A 19,223-nucleotide genomic window follows, 5' to 3' on the forward strand; every position below is an offset into this window, starting at 1 on the left:
GAGAAAAAGTATCTGTAACACATTAGCGTCATTATGTTAGTCCAAACTGCAGCCAATCAGGCGCCAGCACCCTCTAGAACCTTCTCCTCAGAAGCTCAAGCCCTCAGATTTTCTACCGCATGTCGTGTGAAGGGAGTCTCCCTGAGCTCTGCTCAGTTTTCATCTCTATCCTTCTAGTTCCAGAATTATCTACAACATGTCAAGTAAGAAGTCTTTGTTCAGACCCTGCTCTTCTTGTGGGAAGCTGCGCCTTTTTGAAAAGGACCCCCACCAGAAGTGTATTTATTGTTTATATCCGGATCATGAGGCTGGCAGCTGCAAGTTTTGTAGAACCTTTTCTACCAAAACTCTTAAGAACAGAGAAGGCCGTCTTCTCCTTTGGCTCCAGCGTCTTAAGGACAAGGACTCTGCACTGTCCGACGCAGAAAGTTTACATTCTGGTTTTTCTTCAGCAGCCTCTAAGCGTGGTAGTGTTCAGGAGGTTCCTTCTCCTTTCCTCAAGAAGCCAAAGTTAGCCTTGTCTGTGGCTCCTGTGGTGTCTTCTGCCACTCCTACCACCTCTACGCCCACGAGACCTGGCGCTCAGGCGTCTTTGGCTGCCTCTCAAGGTGTTTTCACACTTCTTAAAGTTCCGCCGTCGATGGGAGCGTCGACGAGCGCTCCGACGACGAAAACAGCATTGCCTGCATTTTCGACGTCGCTGACTACCACTTCAGCTTTCTCATCGTCGACGACGGTATCGTCGACAGCCTTCACGTCGACGAGGGTTTCGTTGCCGTCTAAACCTGTTCCGTCGACGATTCCCATCTCGTCGGCGAAGAAGAGAGAATCCTCGTCGACGAAGGATCCGAAGACATCGTCGTCGTCGTCGACGACGCCGTCGACTAAAGCCTCGTCGGCGAAGGCACCGTCGACCAAGATCTCGTCAACGAAGAAGGTCTCGTCGACGAAGACAGGCCCGTCGACGTCGAAGACAGGCCCGTCGACGAAGACTCCGTCTACGGAGGCAGTACCGGCGTCGACGACGGCCCCGTCGACGACTTTCTCTACAGTGGATCGCCCCTCGACAGTGACTCCGTCGATGACTACTCCGTCGACGAAGATTTCTTCCAAATTACCGTCGTCGACGGCTAAGTCAGTCTCGTCAACGTTAACGGCGACGGCACCGTCGACGGAGGCACCGATTTTGTTTGCCTCTTTGTCGTTAGTGCCGTTGAAGACCTCTAAATCTTCACATCATCGCACTACAGTTCCCTGCCAACAGATCTCTGATCCAGAGCCTCAACCACCTTCTCCGATGTTCGCAACTACATCAGAGCATGACACAGACTTGGAGCATGAAGAGGACGCGTTTGGGACAGCACATAGTCCCTCTGATTTAATAATTAAATGTCAGGACTCAGACTCTGACGATGGCGGAGACCCAGACTCTCAACAGGAGGAGCAGTTGACTCAAGCTCCTATGGCCACCATTCCATTGACCTTAATCTCTAATCTCCAACATATGCTGGACGATTACAACCGCCGGTTTCCTGCAACACCGCAGACTACACCTGTGCAATCTCCCACTCCTGTGGCACTACCTCCACCTTCTTTGCCGCCTATCATACCACCTACAACTTCGTCTCAGATTCACAGGTCAATTAGCATCCATACCACTGTGTACCCGCAGGATGCGGATGATGAGGCGGTCGCAGAACGGGAGGACGGAGAGGTCCCAGACAACACGGATGATGAGGCAGGCGACCAGGATATGGCTGAATGGGATGATTATCGGGCGCAGACGCCCTCTCCTCAGCCTGGGACTTCGAGTGAATCCCCACCAGTAGATATCGCCAGTTTCCATCTTTTAATGGATAAAGCAGCTCAGCGTTTCAAACTTCCACGATCACAACGCGAGGAGGACTGTTTTCTTTATGATTTTAAAGATAAACCTTATAAGCAGGTACACACAATTCCTATCATTGATTTCGTTTGGAAGGAGGGCATTAAACTAATGAATGCTTCAAACTCCTTACCTGCTCAGATACCGCGCCTTGAGAAGAAGTACAAGGCCCCAACTGGTTCTCCAGCTTGCCTGATTTCTCACCCCAAGCCGGACTCTGTCGTGACTCAGGCCGCACAGCGTAGAGCACGGAATTCAGCGTCCCAGATCACAGCCCCTCTGGATAGAGAGGGTCGACGCTTAGATGCTATCGGCCGCAAGTTCTCAACGATGGCTTCAACATCTGACGGGCAGCCAATGCCTTAGCCATTTTGGGGCGTTATGACCGGCATATGTGGTCAGACATGGCAGATTTCATGGCACTATTACCTGATGCTTCCAAGGCTGACGCACAACAGATTCTCCGCGATGGTCAAAGGGCATCGGAAGAAATAATCGACTGTGCAGTCGATATTGCTAACACAGGTTTCCGCCTCCTTGCAAGTGCGGCTGCACTCCGACGACAAGGCTGGCTGAAGTCCACCTCCTTCCGGCAGGAAGTCCAAGCCAAAATACTCGATATGCCATATGATGGGGAATCGCTATTCGGATCCCATATCGATGATGCCCTTGAGTCCATTAAGAAGGATACCGATACGGCAAAGTCCTTGGGCACACTGCAATTTCGGAAGCAGTCCTTTCGAGGTGCGCGCGGACGCAGCACTTCTTCCAACTTTCGAGGTGGGCAGCAATACCGCTCCTACAATCAGAGCGGCCAACGTTACACGCCCAATCAGCAATCTCGTCAGCAACCCTCCAAATCATACAGAGGGAAATCATCCTATCGTGGCTCCAATCAAAAACGCCAATGACTTTTGCCACCCTCAAAGTGTTGGAGGTCGAATCTCTCTGTTTTATTCTCAGTGGTCCTCGATCACCTCGGACCGCTGGGTTTTGGACATTGTCAAACGGGGTCATACCCTGGAGTGTATAGAGATTCCTCCTTGCACTCCACCTCGTGGCCCGCCTCCTCCACATCTCGAGGAGCTTTACCTTCAGGTCCGTCTTCTTGTGTTAAAGGGTGCAGTCGAAGTGGTCCCGAAACATCAAAGAGGGAAGGGTCTGCTTTACCTTCAGGTCCGTCTTCTTGTGTTAAAGGGTGCAGTCGAAGTGGTCCCGAAACATCTAAGAGGGAAGGGTTTTTACTCTTGATTCTTCCTCATACTCAAGAAGAACGGAGATTGGCGACCCATTCTGGATTTGAGGGCTCTCAACCAGTTCCTGAAGTCACAATTATTCCGCATGCTGACATTACTGGAAGTCCTGCGTCTTCTCTCCAGCGAGGATTTTATGACCACCATAGATCCTCAAGATGCATACTTTCATGTCCCAATAATCCGACAACATCGCCAGTACCTGCGTTTCAAAGTGGGACCAATGCATTTTCAGTTCAAAGTTCTACCCTTCAGACTGCGATCAGCTCCTCGTGTGTTCACGAAGGTACTGGCCCCGGTGGTGGCTCATCTGCGTCTACAAGGAGTTCAGATCTTTCCATATTTGGACGATTGCCCTCTCAAGTCTCAATGCCACCATCAGCTGGGTCAGGACACGCGCCTTTGCCAGCAAGTGTTTCAATCTCTGGGGTTGACCATCAACGTCGACAAGTCACAGTTTGTGCCTCTGCAAACCAGAACATTCCTGGGAGCAATCCTAGACACGCAGCTCTCAAAAGCGTTCCTCTCGAACGAGCGGCGTCTGAAGATCCTTCGTCTGGTCTCACTCATTCGACGAAAACAGTCCGTTTCTGTTCGGATGTTAAAATCATTCTTGGGAATGGCTTCATCATCTTGTATCGCACTGATCCCAAATTGCAGGTTGCGCACCCGTCCTATTCAGGAAGAACTGGACTTACAGTGGCGTCAGGTCTCCGGGTCCTTCAACGACCTAGTTGCCGTCACAGCCCACATGAGAAAGAGCCTGCTTTGGTGGGCGCAGCCCGTGAATCTGGAAATGGGTGTGTCCTTCCTCGATCATGCTCCAGACCTTACACTGACAATGGACGCTTCCCTGGAGGGGTGGGGCACTCCTCTCCAGGGCCTATCCATCAAGGGCAAGTGGACGCCGATGCAACGCACGTGGCATATCAACAGGCTAGAATTGATGGCGATCTTTCTAGCGCTCAAGTCCTTCCTCCCAGTTGTTCACGGGGAGTCAGTGCTAATCCAAACGGACAATACCACCAGTATGCACTACGTGAACAAACAGGGAGGGACCAAGTCTCCACATCTGTCCCGCTTGGCCTAGTCGATCTGGGATTGGGCTCTTCGCCATCACATCACCTTGACAGCTGTCCACCTTCCGGGCGTGTTCAACCTCCTGGCGGACTCTTTGAGCAGGTCCACTTCCTCAACACACGAATGGGCACTGCATCAACCGACTCTAGATCTTGTGTTCCGCAATGGGGTCACCCAGATCTGGATCTCTTTGCAACACCGGAGAATCGGAAATGCCCGTCTTATGCAAGTTGGCATCCCCACCCAGGGTCCTGCGGGAATGCCCTTTTGATCAACTGGTGCGATCTATTCGCTTACGCTTTTCCGCTGCTCCCATTAATACCGCGGGTACTGTGGAAAATGCGGAGGCAGCCCTGCCACATCCTGTTGATCGCACCTCGTTGGCCCAGACAGGCATGGTTTTCGGAACTGCTTCTGATGTCCCAGTGCGAGCCCATTCCTCTACGTCCTCGTCCAGACCTTCTAACTATGGACAGGGGCCTAGTGTGTCATCCAGACCCCTCCACGCTACAATTGTGGGCATGGAACCTGAGTACCTTGAATTCGCTGGCTTGAACATATCCCAGGAGTGCAGAGACATCCTAGTTCATGCCAGGGCTCCGTCTACCATCGAGACTTACAAACTTAAATGGAAGCGGTTCTGTCATTGGTGCGCTACAGCCAATATCCATCCCATCCATTCCACTCCTGAGCAGCTCCTTTCATTCTTTTTGAGCCTCGCTCAGTCAGGGCTCTCTCATGCTACACTGAGAGTTTTCTTAGCTGCTATATCTCGTTTCCGACATGATGGCTCTTCATCCCATCACGGATCATCCGCCAATTCTTCAAAGGGCTCTTCCGCAAGTTCCCACCTGTGCGGCGCCCTCCTCCATCTTGGCACCTCAATGTTGTACTATCTCAGCTTATGAAGTCACCATTTGAACCTATCCATAAGGCGGATATCAAATTCCTCACCTGGAAGGTTTCACTTCTTCTGGCTTTGACCTCAGCTCGTCGCATGAGCGACCTTCACGCTTTTACTGTCAAGCCGCCTTATCTACAGTTCAAACCTACCGGAGTGGCACTTCGCACCAATCCCTCTTTCCTACCTAAAGCACCTACGTATTTTCATTTGAATGAGCCTGTGTTCCTCAAGACTTTCTTTCTGGACCCAAAATCTCCGGCGGAGCAGTGCTTACATTCTTTGGACAGCAAACAATGCCTTAAATTTTACATTGCCAGAACTGCCCCCTTCCGCAAGTCCGACCAACTGTTCATTGCTTATGGACGGCTGCGCAGGGGACATCCAGTTTCCAAACCGACTATTGCCCGGAGGCTTTCTTCAGCCATTGCCTTCTGCCACCAACAAGCGGGCAAACCACTGCAGTCTTCAGTGAGGGCTCATTCTACGAGGGCGATGTCTTCATCCACCGCCTCGTTTGCTGGTGTGCCACTTCATCAGATCTGCCATGCAGCGGCATGGTCCAGCAGGCACACCTTCACCAAGCATTACTGTTTGGATACCATCAATGAAGCGGATACCGCAGTGGGGCAGGCAGTGCTTCGCCATCTTTTTCAATAAGGTGAGCCTCTGTTCCCTCCTCCTTTGTGTTTTTTTCCTGTGATTGCTATGATGCGTTATATGATTGTATTATTATAGTACTGTCTTGATTTCTTCTTTATATGCCTAGCAATCTCAGTTCTAGGAGGTTACTGCTTTCTATTCTATTCAAGCATGTGAATCTATGAAAGACACCCCTAATACTGGAGAAGAACAATTGTTACTTACCTGTAAACAGGTGGTTCTCCAGTATTGGTGTCTTTCATAGATTCACATGCGACCCACCCTCCTCCCCTCAGAGGCTCTCTTCTCCTCATCCACTCTTGGTACTTTGTGCTACGAAAATCTGAGGGCTTGAGCTTCTGAGGAGAAGGTTCTAGAGGGTGCTGGCGCCTGATTGGCTGCAGTTTGGACTAACATAATGACGCTAATGTGTTACAGATAGTTTTTCTCTTTACCATTGCATTCCTATGTAGGAATCGTTTTTAGAGGATTTCAGTTGTATTTCCTTTCTTTTTCTTGTATTATATATATATATATATATATATATATATATATATATATATATATATATATATATATATATATATATATATATATATATATATATATATATATATATATATATAGCATTATTGCTATTTTATTTACCGTGGGACTTCGACGACGGGGAATATTCAAGCATGTGAATCTATGAAAGACACCAATACTGGAGAACCACCTGTTTACAAGTAAGTAACAATTGTTCTTATGTTTGGCACCAGCCTGTAGGTATAGGTGACACCAGACTCTTTACTAACTAAATGGGTAAAAGTTCCCATTGGCTACCCTACTCACTTTTGCAGCAGTTCCTATTTGCTCTACTATAGGTAATTCCATCTTAATCCCAAAATCCAAAAAAGTGTAACCCATCCTTCCTTTTACACAGCCTGTGTGCCCACCCAGAGGTGTGGAAAGTAAAATGAGCAGTTCCCTCCTCTGTGGTCACTAAATACCTGTTCTGATGGTAGCTTCCCTTCGGTTTGGGGCCAGCCTGGTTTGGAAAACAAAGGATTGCCTTCTCCAGGTTTCGCCTAACATTTACTTGTGAAAGTGAAGGCCTACTTACATGTTGATGAAGTTCCTGGGTCCTCCCTAACTTGTCTTCCTGCAAGGGGAAGAAAAATGTCTCCCCACATGTCTGTCATTGTTCCTGCTGCAGGAGCAGTTTTCTCACCTCATTAAGGTCAAGGACTGGATGGAGCTGCAGAAGAACTAATGCAAATTGAGCTTCTGTCCGGGAAAAGGTAACTGTCTAAAAGTTACTTTCCTAAATATTTATTAAAAAAACAACTTCACCATTAGATTGAGTCTTTAATAAATAGTTAAAAATGAACTTTTTTTTAAAGCTGGTACTAGATTTGAGATTGCAAAATTTATATTTTAATCTGTACTCTAGTTTTCCTTCTAGGAAAGCCAGAGCCTTCCACAGTGAAATAACCTTTGGGGAATTGTCACTGTAGGGACAACATAATATTACATTCCTAAATGTCAACATATTAATATTTAAAAGGGATGTTTCTATCTGTTAAAAAATGTTATTTTGACCACTTGGACTACAGGTGTAAACTTCAGTTTTCTCTATCATGTTAGTGGATTGTACAATAAGTGCTGCAGCCCACAGGTGGCATTTAAATTGCCATGGTGTATTTTTGCATCACATACTGATGGACGTCTAAAAAAAAAAAAGTTAAATATGCCAATTCATTTTTGCCAATGTTACCACATTTTAGGGTTCACAGCACATCCATGGTGAACTGGATACCGGTGTACCAGTGCACAATCAAAATACCAGCTGCATCCGTCCGAAAAAATAGGGGTGAACATGCACAAAGGGCACATGGTTTATATAAGATTGGGGTGCTTGGATAAATAGGCATCATCTGCATAACAGGTGAATGTTGGTTCTCTATTCATTGAGGGTAAGGAGGAGCAGACTTACGGTTGTGGGACATCATGAATTTCTCTCTGTACAAGTCCTCCCATGCTGGATGCAAGGAGCTAGCCCAGCCACGAATTCCCATGTGCCTTTGGGCAGTGGGCTGTCTTTTTTTTATTGGTTCTGGGCAGTGCAGTTTTTGTGCGGAGGAAGCTGGCAGGCATTGGCATGCTGAGCAGGGGAGCCCATGAGCAAAGGATAGAGGTGGCAGGAGAGTTACTGAGTAATGTTGTCTGTGTGCTGAGGTGGGAATATGACAGGTAGAGGCATAAAAACTGCTGGGCATGAGAGCCTCTGTGATACTGGTCAAAAATTAGAAGATTAAATTGGTGATTCTGCACAAGCAGGAGCAAAGAAAAATCGATGTGCACAGCTGATAGAAATGTAGTTGTACGACCATGCAATAACGGGATTGTTCTAATTCAAGCCACAGACAGGACCCTGGAACTACTAGACGACCTGTTCCCCACTTTCAAAGAGCACCTCTCCAATCGGCGGCCCTCCACTCATACCCCAATACAACTGAACCAGAACTCCTCACTTCCAACTAACGTCTCAGAACGACCCACCGCCTATGACCCTCACAACGCGACTCTATGCCTTCCCAATTACCCCCCCAATCTTTCCACCCCCGCCACTCCCTACACCCGCGCCGCACCTAGCTCCCCCCCACCCGTGTCCTCTCTCCCCCCACTCCCTGCGCCCCCCCTCCTGGCCCCCACTCCTCCCTCAACACCCCCCACCCTACTCTTTGCACTCAAACAACTCCTGTCATACACCCCTCCCTCAACATCTCCCTACTCACTCCCTGCACTCCCGCCACTCCTCGCCCTCACTCCTCACTCAACGGCACGCCCTCCAGTCTCTGCACTCAACGCACTCCAGACCTACACCCCTCCCTCAACATCTCCCCCCCCCACCCCCACTCAAAGAAATACTGACATACACCCCTCCCTCGACATCTCCCCCCCCACTCCCTGCACTCCCGACACTCCTAGCCTTCACTCCGACCTCATCAGCGCCCCCGTACGCTCGGCACTCAACCCAGGCCAGACATACACCCCACCCTTAACATATCCCCCCCCGCCACTCCAAGCCTCCACTCTTCCATCAACAGTTCACTCCCCACCCTTAGCCCCCCCCCACTCCTGGTCCCCACTCCCCCATCAACATCCCCCCCCCCACTCTCACTCCCCATCACTACACTTGCCCCCCCGCAACGACCAGTCTCCACTCGTCCCGCATCTGCCTCACCCCTCCTGTCGCTGATTACCCTTCCAATAACTCTAACCCCACTCCCAACTTCACGCTGGATATAATCATGACCACCCTCCTCCAAGTGAAAGAAGAGCTCCACTCGCTCAAAGAATTACTCCTCCCGCACCCCCCCGCACGACCACATGTCAACGAATGAACAACTCCCCCCCACATCCTAGGCACCCCTTACATGGGACTTCTATCCCCTCTCGCAATACCTCCAACAGGCCTAAGCGCACTATCAAGACACTTCCTAACCGCCCCTTACATTGGACCTCTATCCCCTCTCGCAATACCGCCAACCGCCCCCAGCGCGCAATCAAGACTCTTTCGGACCGCGACATACTCACCCTACTCAGCACATATGTCCCGGCAACCCAAAACAGCCTAACCGCCACGCACATGCCCATTTCTATGATTCTCTCCAACCCTAGCAGGCACCCCACGCATAGCAACAGAGGCTCTGTCCCCAACAACCTCACTAAAGTCCCTCTCGCTACGGTACCCTCCACCTCCCCGTGCACCCCCAGACTCAAATGCACACTTCTCAACTGTAGATCGGCCCAAAAACACGCGACAGAGGTCGCTGACCTCATCTTGTCTAGGAACCTCGACCTGGCCATACTAACTGAAACATGGTTAACTGAAGCCTCCAATCCTATCCTGGATATCCTAGTCCCCCCCAACTACTGCATCTCTAGACTTGACAGGCCCAACAACAAGACAGGTGGCGGAATCGCCTGCATTTACAAGAGCAACCTCTCTATTAACAAAGTCACCGCTCCTTCTCTTACCTCCTGTGAATACTTCTGCCTTGATGTCACCAGTGAGAACAAACCTGTTTGTTCACTACACATCATGTACCACCCCCCGGGGGACAACATCGTCTTCTCCCAACAACTCATGGACACAATATCAATCAACGCAGGTCGGAAAAACACACAAATTTACCTTGATGACTACAATCTCCATTGGAATGACTGCGGTGACGCAGTAGTTAATAGCCTCAAAAGTTTCCTTACCGCTTCGGACCTCACTCAAATTTGCAACTCCCCGACACATGACAAAGGCTCTATCCTCGACCTGGTCATTTCCAAAGAAGGCACCACTCAACTTGACTCAATACAACCTTGTGACTGGTCAGACCACCATATTATCACATTCCTCATCAAGGAAAAAGTAAAACTCATCCCGATGCAATACGCCAGGCCCAAAGTCTGGAAAAGAGACACGAGGAAACTCAATCCAAACTCTCTACCCCCCAACAGCTACAATATCCTACTCCCCCCCCACCGACACTACAGACGTCCAGGTCCTAACTGACTACTATCTCAACTCCATGGCCTCAATAATCAATGAGGCCGCTCCAATGCAACTGAAAAGAGTATCCACTAAGATATCCAACCCCTGGTACAACGGGAGTCTCAATGAAGAGAGACGGGCTATGCGAACGGCAGAGCGCACCTGGAGAGCAGTTCCCTCGACATTGCATCTCAAAACTCTGAGGAAAAAGAGAAATGCATACTTCAGGAAAATAAAACGCTCAAAGTCAGAGTTCTTCAGAATGTAGCTAGACCAAGCGAAAAACCGTCCAAGTAAACTGTTCGAGCTAATCCGATCTCAATCTAAGGAACAACTCCCAGCTGTCGACATCATGAGCACTACTCCTTCCTGTGAAGATTTCTCAGCTTTCTTTAACAAAAAAACTGACAATATAAGGAGCGACCTCCTCAATGACGCAGGCCTCTACTCAATACCCAACTGCTCAACACCAAATAAACTAAAAAACAATGCGACATGGGCATCTTTTGACACCTACTCTGAAGAAGAAATTGACAGAATACTCAGCACCCTAAAACCATCCAATCACCTTACTGACCCTCTTCCTGCTAACGCCGTAAAAGACTTCATCCCTTTGCTACTCCCACTCTGGACTAAAATTATCAATAGCTCACTACAACAAGGAACCATCCCGGACTCCCTCAAAGTTGGACAAGTTTCACCTTTATTGAAGAAACCAACTGCCGACCCCACGGACCTAAACAACTACCGTCCGATTACCAACATTCCCACGCTCGCCAAACTTTTAGAAAAATGCGTCCAACTACAAATGACAAAGCACATAGAACAGTTCGACCTCCTCAACCCACACCAATCAGGCTTCCGAGCAGGGCACAGTACTGAAACCGCGATGACCCACATAATTGACGACGCCATCCAAATCTTAGATCAAAATGATACCTGCCTCCTCATCCTTCTTGATCTCTCTTCAGCATTCTACACAGTGAAACATGAGAACTTACTCGAACTCCTTAAGACAAGAATGGGCTTCTCTGGGTCTGTGCTTCGTTGGTTCACTTCCTTTCTACACAACAGGTCTCAAAAATTCAAGAGCAAAAACCTGTTGTCTTCCCCAGTACCGGTATCGTTAGGTGTCCCGCAAGGTTCCTGCCTATCCCCTACTCTGTTTAACCTTGTTATGGAACCTCTCACCACTCTGTTACAAGCATCCAATGTACACTTTCACATGTACGCTGATGACACGCAAATATATCTCAAGTTACAATCCCCCAAAGACATCCTGAGTCTGAATTCAACGATCAGAAGCACCCAATCTTGGCTGGCTGACAACCACCTCAAACTCAATGCTATGAAGACTGAGTTCCTCCTCATCTCACCTCCCACGAAAATATCTTCAGCACAAACATGGCTTAAGCACCTAACAGCACTCAATGTCCAACCGACCATCGTGGACTCAGCAAAATCCCTGGGCATAACACTAGACACCAACCTCAACATGCAGCAGCATATCAGCAAGGCTACTAAGGGGGCGAACTTCCAAATAAATACCTTGAGGAAACTGAAACCCTTCCTCCCAGCAAAAGACTTCCAAACAGCAGTACAAGCTCTAGTCATCCCTCGCATAGACTACGGCAGCGTGGCCCTCTGTGGCCTCCCCCTAACGACAACTGCACCCCTCAGAGCATCACTAAATGTGGCTGCAAGACTCATCACTGGATCAAAAAAGCACTCGCATATCTTCCCTGACTTCAAATCCTTGAACTGGCTGCCTCTTGAAGCCAGAATACAGCTGAAAATTGCCTGCATGACGCACAAGGCTATACACCTGAAATCACCCAGCTACCTCACTCATAAGTTGACAATGTCCGGTGGGTCCAGAGCTACCAGGAGCACAAACAATCTTCTGTTGAAACCGCGAAGATTCCGGAAGGAAAAACTTACAAACGCTCCTTCTCTGGAATGGCGCCCAGGATCTGGAACGCACTTCCTCCTGAAACGAGGCTCATCTCTTCCTCCCTTCTTTTTAAGAAAGAAGTCAAAAGTATCCTTATGGCTAAATACACTTGAACAATTTGTTTGATTTACATTGCGAACAGTATTATCTGTATTCTGTTATGATATAGCCTATATATTCCTATGTACGTGTGTCTGAACTTATATTAGTCTAAAGTGCTTAGATCCTTGCTCCCTCAGATCAGTTTTTTATCGATTTCGGTATTAGTCACAACGTTTTGATGGCCTACGCTCCAACTAGGCCGTGCTACCTCATACGTGTACTTTACGTAATTTTTCTTTTTTTTGCTATGTACATGAACTTGATGATCTACCTCCCTATTATGCCCCCTTGTTCCCTTACCCTTCCACCTGCCTGTGTAAAGCGCTCTGTTATCTGCAAAGATCTTGTTCGCGCTATATAAAACTCTCAAAATAAAATAAAATAAATAAATGCACAACTAGAAAGTGAGGAAATTCCATGACATTCCCTACCATTTAGCGTACCCCTTACCTTCTTACTAGACCTGCCCCTTAATCCCGCATCTACACCAGTTCAGTTTGGAGAGCACTTCTTTGTTCCCATGTGAATCTCTGCTGCACTGTGGTAGGTAAGTCTCTCTGCTTAAATCGGCCCATGCCTCGACAAGCTGTCTGCTTTTCACTTGGTGAAAAATCAAGTAAGACAACCAATGTGTGCTTGTGTCAGGCTAGTGAAGACCGAGACCCTGCCCCTCCCCACCTGCCCCTCCCCACCGCCCCGCAGCACGTCGGACTTTACCTGCTTCTAAAGACAGTTCGGTTGGTAGAGAGCGCTATGTAATTGCTAGTGAGGAAAGTTTAGTTAAACTCAGGGCTGACTCTAGGGCAGTGCGATTGGTGCCACGGCACCGGCGCTGACCTTTACGCAGTGTTTTCAAATGTATTGTGAATGTAAATGCACCTGCTACAGCTTCTTTGCCTACAGCAATTTCAAGGCAACAATAAAAATTTCAAGATAACTGTTGATTAACGGGACTGCTGGACAGAGATCGGAATTTGGTCTAGTGGAAATTTTGACTCATCATGACCTAGAAGGTTAATATGCCTGTTGCAAAGAATGTGCACCATGCAGATCACATAAGTACATATAACGTAAATAGTTCAGTTGGTTACTGCTTGTACACAGAAATCCTTTTGTTACTTGCAGTTTATAAGTTAAAATCCAGACATAGAACAGTGACCGATTAAGTGTTATCAAAGAGCTGGATGCAGATTGTAAAATATAGGTTACCACATAGTTTTCTTACCCGTTCTTTCAGTATCCTAATGTTGAAAAAATGGTTTATTTGCGTAGAAAACAATTCTTATTAGTAAGGACAACCCCCCAACCATGGTATTACGTTCTAAATTCTGAGTTTGTGCTGCTCCAGACCAAGCACACTTTAACCATACTGTTTACCAGTGTGGGTGACATGTGACTCCTACAACTTGGAGTCCTTTGTCGTATGCAACATTTCCTATTCCCTGCTTCGTACATGTATGATTCGTTGGCTTTGTGTAATGTTTGTGTGATGTCAAGTGCTCTGACACCCTACAATGGCATGAGTGGCGCTATAAAACACAAGAAATGAAAGCGAGAGAGAGGTTATGGAGACTTGAGGAGCACTGTTAACGGGTGGTACTGGGGAAATCCGTAGCGAATGAGGTAATTGGGGGTGTCGGCAAACACCGGGCACCACCAGCGCTAAAGTCGGCCCTGGTTAACTCGACGGTAAAGCCATCGCCACCTTTGCGTATTTGTTGCTTCACAGCCTCACTTTTGGCAGGAACGTTGGAGCCGTGGTATGGTGCCGCCATCTGCTGGTGGTCTTTGGTTCTGCATGTTGATAAAAATCCCCTACTATTCTATATAGTCGTCTTTAAGTACGAGCGGTGGTTGGTGCCCGTTATTTGAAAACTGCGTAAATGATACTCATTGATGTAAAGGTATAATGAATGGACTTAGAGCGATGTGTTGTACAGAGGGTAATGTTCAGGATCTCTGTGGTGGTGAGATGATGTATTGTTGCCACTTTTTTTCCCCAGCCCTCCAGACCCTCCAAGAAAGGGATCGCCTTTGGAAAACGGTCCAACTCCATGAAGAGGAATCCCAACGCCAAAGTGGCCAAGAGCGGCTGGCTGTACAAGCAGGTGAGACTGCCAGCCCCCCTTCCTCCTCCCTTGTAAATCCTCCCTCTCCCCCCAAAAGCTGAAGTGGCCAAGACTGGCTTAATGTACAAGCAGGTGAGGAGCATAGCTCTCCCCTCACACTCCCCCTCCCCCCCGCCCCCCATTTAAAAAAAAAAAATGCTGAAGTGCCAAGTATGGCTGTCTGTATAAGCAGGTGAGGCGTGCGGCTGTCCCACCTTCTACCATCGAAAACCTCCCACAAGACAATGAAGTGGCCAAGCTTGTCTGGCTGTTCCACCCAGAGGGACCCTGGACTTGCGCTCTGTGATCTCTAGCCGGCCATGTTTCATGCTTTAGGTTTGGATAAACCTTATGGCTGGGCTGTTGGGTTTCACGGTGTTAGTCCTGGCGTTGACCTGCCGGAAACACTGAACGGCAAAAAGTGTCCCACTGCGGGCCTTTCCTTGCAGATTCGAGCGACAGACGCCATATCTAATCTTACAACAATTTACTTAAGTCTTCTCAAACTTCATCTCGCTAGCAGCCATCACCTGCAGCGCCTGTTCAAGGCAGAGGTTGGAGGTGGCCGCGCAATGCATGCCAAACACCTGGCTGCGTTTGGCAGAGGGGAGCTAACACAAAGTTTCTCTTTCATTGTGCATCTGTCTTCAGACACTTCACTGCTATTACAGAGCATAATCCCAGGAGGTGATGGGCCTTATAGGTGTGCTGTCCAAGTTCCATCGAGGCTCTCCTTGCCCTAAGGGGTTTTCTGCAGGCTCCTCTGCTGTAGAGCAATGCTAGTATTTGCTCATTAGCCGCGGGATCTTCGTATTTGCAGTTTAAAGCCAACCTAAGGCCTCCCCCACTTGACTCTATAAGATCTTATTGCTTTCACGGAAAAATAAAAGGGCAGAAGTTTACAAACTGAAATAGAAGTCTGCAGAGGGGCCAGCTGCACTACAATGGCTTGTGAAGCCATCAGCCAATCTTCGCATTTTCCACGTCCCTGCTCATGCACGAAATAATATAGACCTCTGTATAGGCCACCATGCTCTCCAAAGATGAATATTCTGTACGACTCTTTTTTATTGTTGTGATTGCATGTCTTAATGTCTTTTATTTCGATTGCCTTTTATTGTTGTACAAAAATTATTTGTTCTTTTTAACGTAAGCTCTAGTGGCCAAGTTTCAAATTTCGTAACAACATTTGGGTTTCTTCTGAAGACGCTCTAGTAGCCAATTTTCAAATTCCGACAAAACATTTTGGTTTCATTTGCTGGTTCCCAAATTGGACACAATGCGTGATCCTGGGCAATTTACATTATGTCCTTATGCCTCTGTTTACATTCACATTGCACCGCCTATGTGGAAGAATGCATTAATGTAAACTGAGAAAACGCATAGTTCCCATCTCTGCCTCTCCCTGAGTCTGTCATCCTCTCAATGACCCCCATAATTGCCAAGGCTACAAAGCGAGCCAATTATTAAGCTGCCCTAAAGTGAAAAAGGGTTCATTGACAAGTATGCGCATACCAGATTTCAATCCATGTATCCAGGTTTCTTGCTAGCACAACTCCTTTACCAGGCAGGCTTTACCACGCATATGAAATATTGTGCATGCTAAATATAGGTAAGTGTGTGCGCGTGTGCACACACACACTCTGTGTGTGTATATAAATATTTTGTAAAGAGGGTTATTTTAGGGTGTAGGAGTGTACAGTGGTAAAGAGAGGTATGGGTCAGTTTAGGTCGGGTAGTGATAGAAGGAGGTTAGGAGTCAATTAAAACTTGAGGGGTTTCCCCCAAAAGAAGGTATGTATATACAAAAAAATATAAATTAAGTTATACTTACCTTACATATACTTACTATGCATGGTAAAGGTATGCGTAGTTAAGCCATGTAACATCATACATTCATTTCTAAATGTGCAAACTAACTCTGCTCTGGAAGGTAGCTATGGGAGCTCAAGAAAGCAAATTATCTCTCCCACTGATAGGAAACCTGCAAATTCATCCAAGTGCCATTTTATTATTACTTTCACTGAAGAGGTGGTGAATGGAGAGACAAGGGATGGATGAGCACAAGAAACCGAGCATACAAGCAGGAAGATGGGGGAAGCGTGGCAGCGTGAAACGAAGCAGAATTGGACAGGAAACATGAGTAAGAGAGGGTGGTGTAAAGGAGGCTAGAGGGAGAAGTGGACGAGAAAGCGAGATGGGGAATGTTTAGGGGACAAATGACTATGGGAAGAACAAGAAGGACAGGTTTGAAGCATAGATGGTAAAAGAGATGGAGAGCGATGGACAGAGGGTGTGCTGCTGGAATGACCAAGGGGGGTTATAGGAAAGGGGCGCGCGAACGCAGAAAGAGGAAGCCAGAGAGCACGGTAGTGAACTAGGAGCTAGCTGTAGAACAGAGGAGAAAAAAACCAGTGACTAGAGCAAACTGGATAGACTCGAGTGTAAGCGAGTAAAGGCACTGGTTAGTGTGGGGTTAGAGAGTTTGGGTAATTATGTTGGGGAAACGTGGGCACGAGTCCTATTCTACACTTCTCTAATTCCCTCCACCCCTTAAGACTGTGGGCCAGTGTGAGCAAGAGCGCTTTGCTGAATGATAGGTCAGACTGCCCAATGCTCAACCTTACACCTCCACAATCTCCTGTTCAGGAGGCTGTGTTACGCCCCTGCCACTCACCAGGGAGTGGCAGGGGCGTAGCACAGGCCACTGCGGAGCCGCCAGCTCCAATCCAGACCCCTGGATATAAATATCCGAGAGGATCAGAGGCCCCTCACCACATTTTGTAGGAGATCCACATTATTTTGTGTTACACCACAAGTACTAAATTGAATTTGCATTTATATAGCACTTACTTCCTCTTGCAAAAGGTTGACAATGATTTGCAGGGAGTAGTACGCTACCTGGGAGCATGACGTTAGTGGTCAGTCCATTGGTCATTGAGGTTATTTGTACATACTAAAGTAAACCATTCCATGCATTTACTCTAGTTTCTTTACGGCACATCGGTTAATTAGGTGTGATCTTTAGAAGGAGTGCAGCAAATGTATACTGGAATTAGTACATTTGTTGTGATTTCAAAAAAAGCTTGGGACAGCCATGAGATTTAGAGTAGTTTATATACAGAAGCGGCACGCATAAGGGAAGCAGAGGTGCATTCAAATTAAATAATGGAGGTAAAAGATTAATTTAAAGTCATTTTTTCATGCAGGATTTTAAGGAACGTTGTAGGTGGGTTTTTATGACAGCAGGCAATATGTGGATGTGAACATAAGCGGAAAGAAACGGTTTTGTTCTCTAAAGGAATGTGGCTTTAAATAGTCTTTCTAGAGACGCTTAACATTGACAAGAAGTGGCGGATACTTTAATCATTGTACAAAGCAAGCCCAGTGGTTGTTGAGATGTCTTTACCACCGACCATCAAGCAGTGTGGCATTTAAGCACTTCCTAGTACCCGTAATTACAAATTGACTCAACCACCCTCTACTGTATGTAATGCAAGCAATACTTTCAAACCCAGAAAGACCCCTATTGTGAACCTCCTACATAAACTGCACATGTGATATAAACATTATGTGGACATCCACCAACTTAAAAGATAACAAGGCAGCTGATCAACACCTTGAAGCAATCATCATTAGTACATGTTGTGCATGTTTATTTAACCCATTCAATACCTGGTTCTGAAGGTGCTGTCCCCTGGGCCCACCTTAGGAGCTCCAGGCTCCACAAACAGACCTGTTCAAAGGTCTCCTTGACCCTCCATCATCCGCCTTTCCTCGTAGTGTTTGAGGGACATGCGGGAGGGCTTACTGGTTCTCTAGAGCTCTTCTTCACTCTCTTGCTTGACTCTCCACCAGGCCAGCTCCGGGGTGAAGAAGTGGAACAAGCGATGGTTCGTCTTGGTGGACAGGTGCCTCTTCTACTACAAAGGTGAGTCTGTCAGCGCAGGTGTGCGTGGTCCTGCCCCGGTGCGCGCCGCTGCAAACGGATGTGCAGAGTAAAAAGGGACGCAGCAGGAAATGTTTGAGACAGCACGATGAAAAGAGCAACCAAGTCAATCTGACTAGAGGGGTGCAAATCCTATGGATGGGGAGGGTAGTGGGGGGGATTGGAGGTAACCAGGGATCTATGCATTAATTTGTTACCAGTAGAGAAACCCAGTGCTTCTTTATAGCTACAAGGGAGGGGGATGGACCCCTCTTATGGAATACATATGACCTTGGGGGTTGGGGGGAGTCCATTGCGACGTGTGGTTCATAGTGATGTTTTATGCGGAAGGATACCTTGGAATAGGAAGACTCTTACTTCACCACTCCACTGCCGTCTCTACTTTGTTGTTTTCACATCCGTTTTGACTCAATGTACCTCACTCCTCCATTTCCCTAGGTCTCTAGCTCTCCTTTTCACACCCCATTTCCTCCTTACTTTCCCAAATTCTCCTTCCTTCTTTTGCTACAATGTTCTGCTACCCACCTCCTCTCTCCATTACCCTAAATGTCCCATTCCTTCTCCTCCCAGCAGCTTCCATCCCTAAGCTTCCCCCGTTCAGTGTCCAATCCAGGCTGCCTGCTAACTCCTAAGCTTCCCAGGCACCTGCTGCTTGTAGCGTGCGGTGGCTGCCAAGGCCTGTGCAATGCCCCGGGCACCCATGCATTATTAACATCCTGTATTGTCATCCTGTGTGTGGGGAACAGAAGAGCGCGTGCAGTGAGCCGGCAGAGAGTGGAAGGTCCTTCTGGAGATAGGTGGTCTCTGGCTGTGGG

General features: G+C 47.7%; 1 protein-coding gene across 9 annotated transcripts in view; it reads left to right on the plus strand.

Annotated features, from left to right (window-relative positions):
- The window catches only part of PLEKHA6 (pleckstrin homology domain containing A6), a 687,077-nt gene that overhangs the window by 560,317 nt on the left and 107,537 nt on the right, over positions 1 to 19,223 (plus strand). For all 9 annotated transcript variants that reach the window (XM_078644647.1, XM_078644649.1, XM_078644650.1 and 6 more), the window contains 2 exons: positions 14,355 to 14,459; positions 18,318 to 18,390. In XM_078644647.1, coding sequence (XP_078500773.1) covers positions 14,355 to 14,459; positions 18,318 to 18,390 — 178 coding nt within the window. The remainder of the gene's footprint in view (positions 1 to 14,354; positions 14,460 to 18,317; positions 18,391 to 19,223) is intronic.

The sequence above is a fragment of the Lissotriton helveticus genome, chromosome 5_1, assembly GCF_964261635.1.
Source record: "Lissotriton helveticus chromosome 5_1, aLisHel1.1, whole genome shotgun sequence".
Classification (NCBI taxonomy): domain Eukaryota; kingdom Metazoa; phylum Chordata; class Amphibia; order Caudata; family Salamandridae; genus Lissotriton; species Lissotriton helveticus.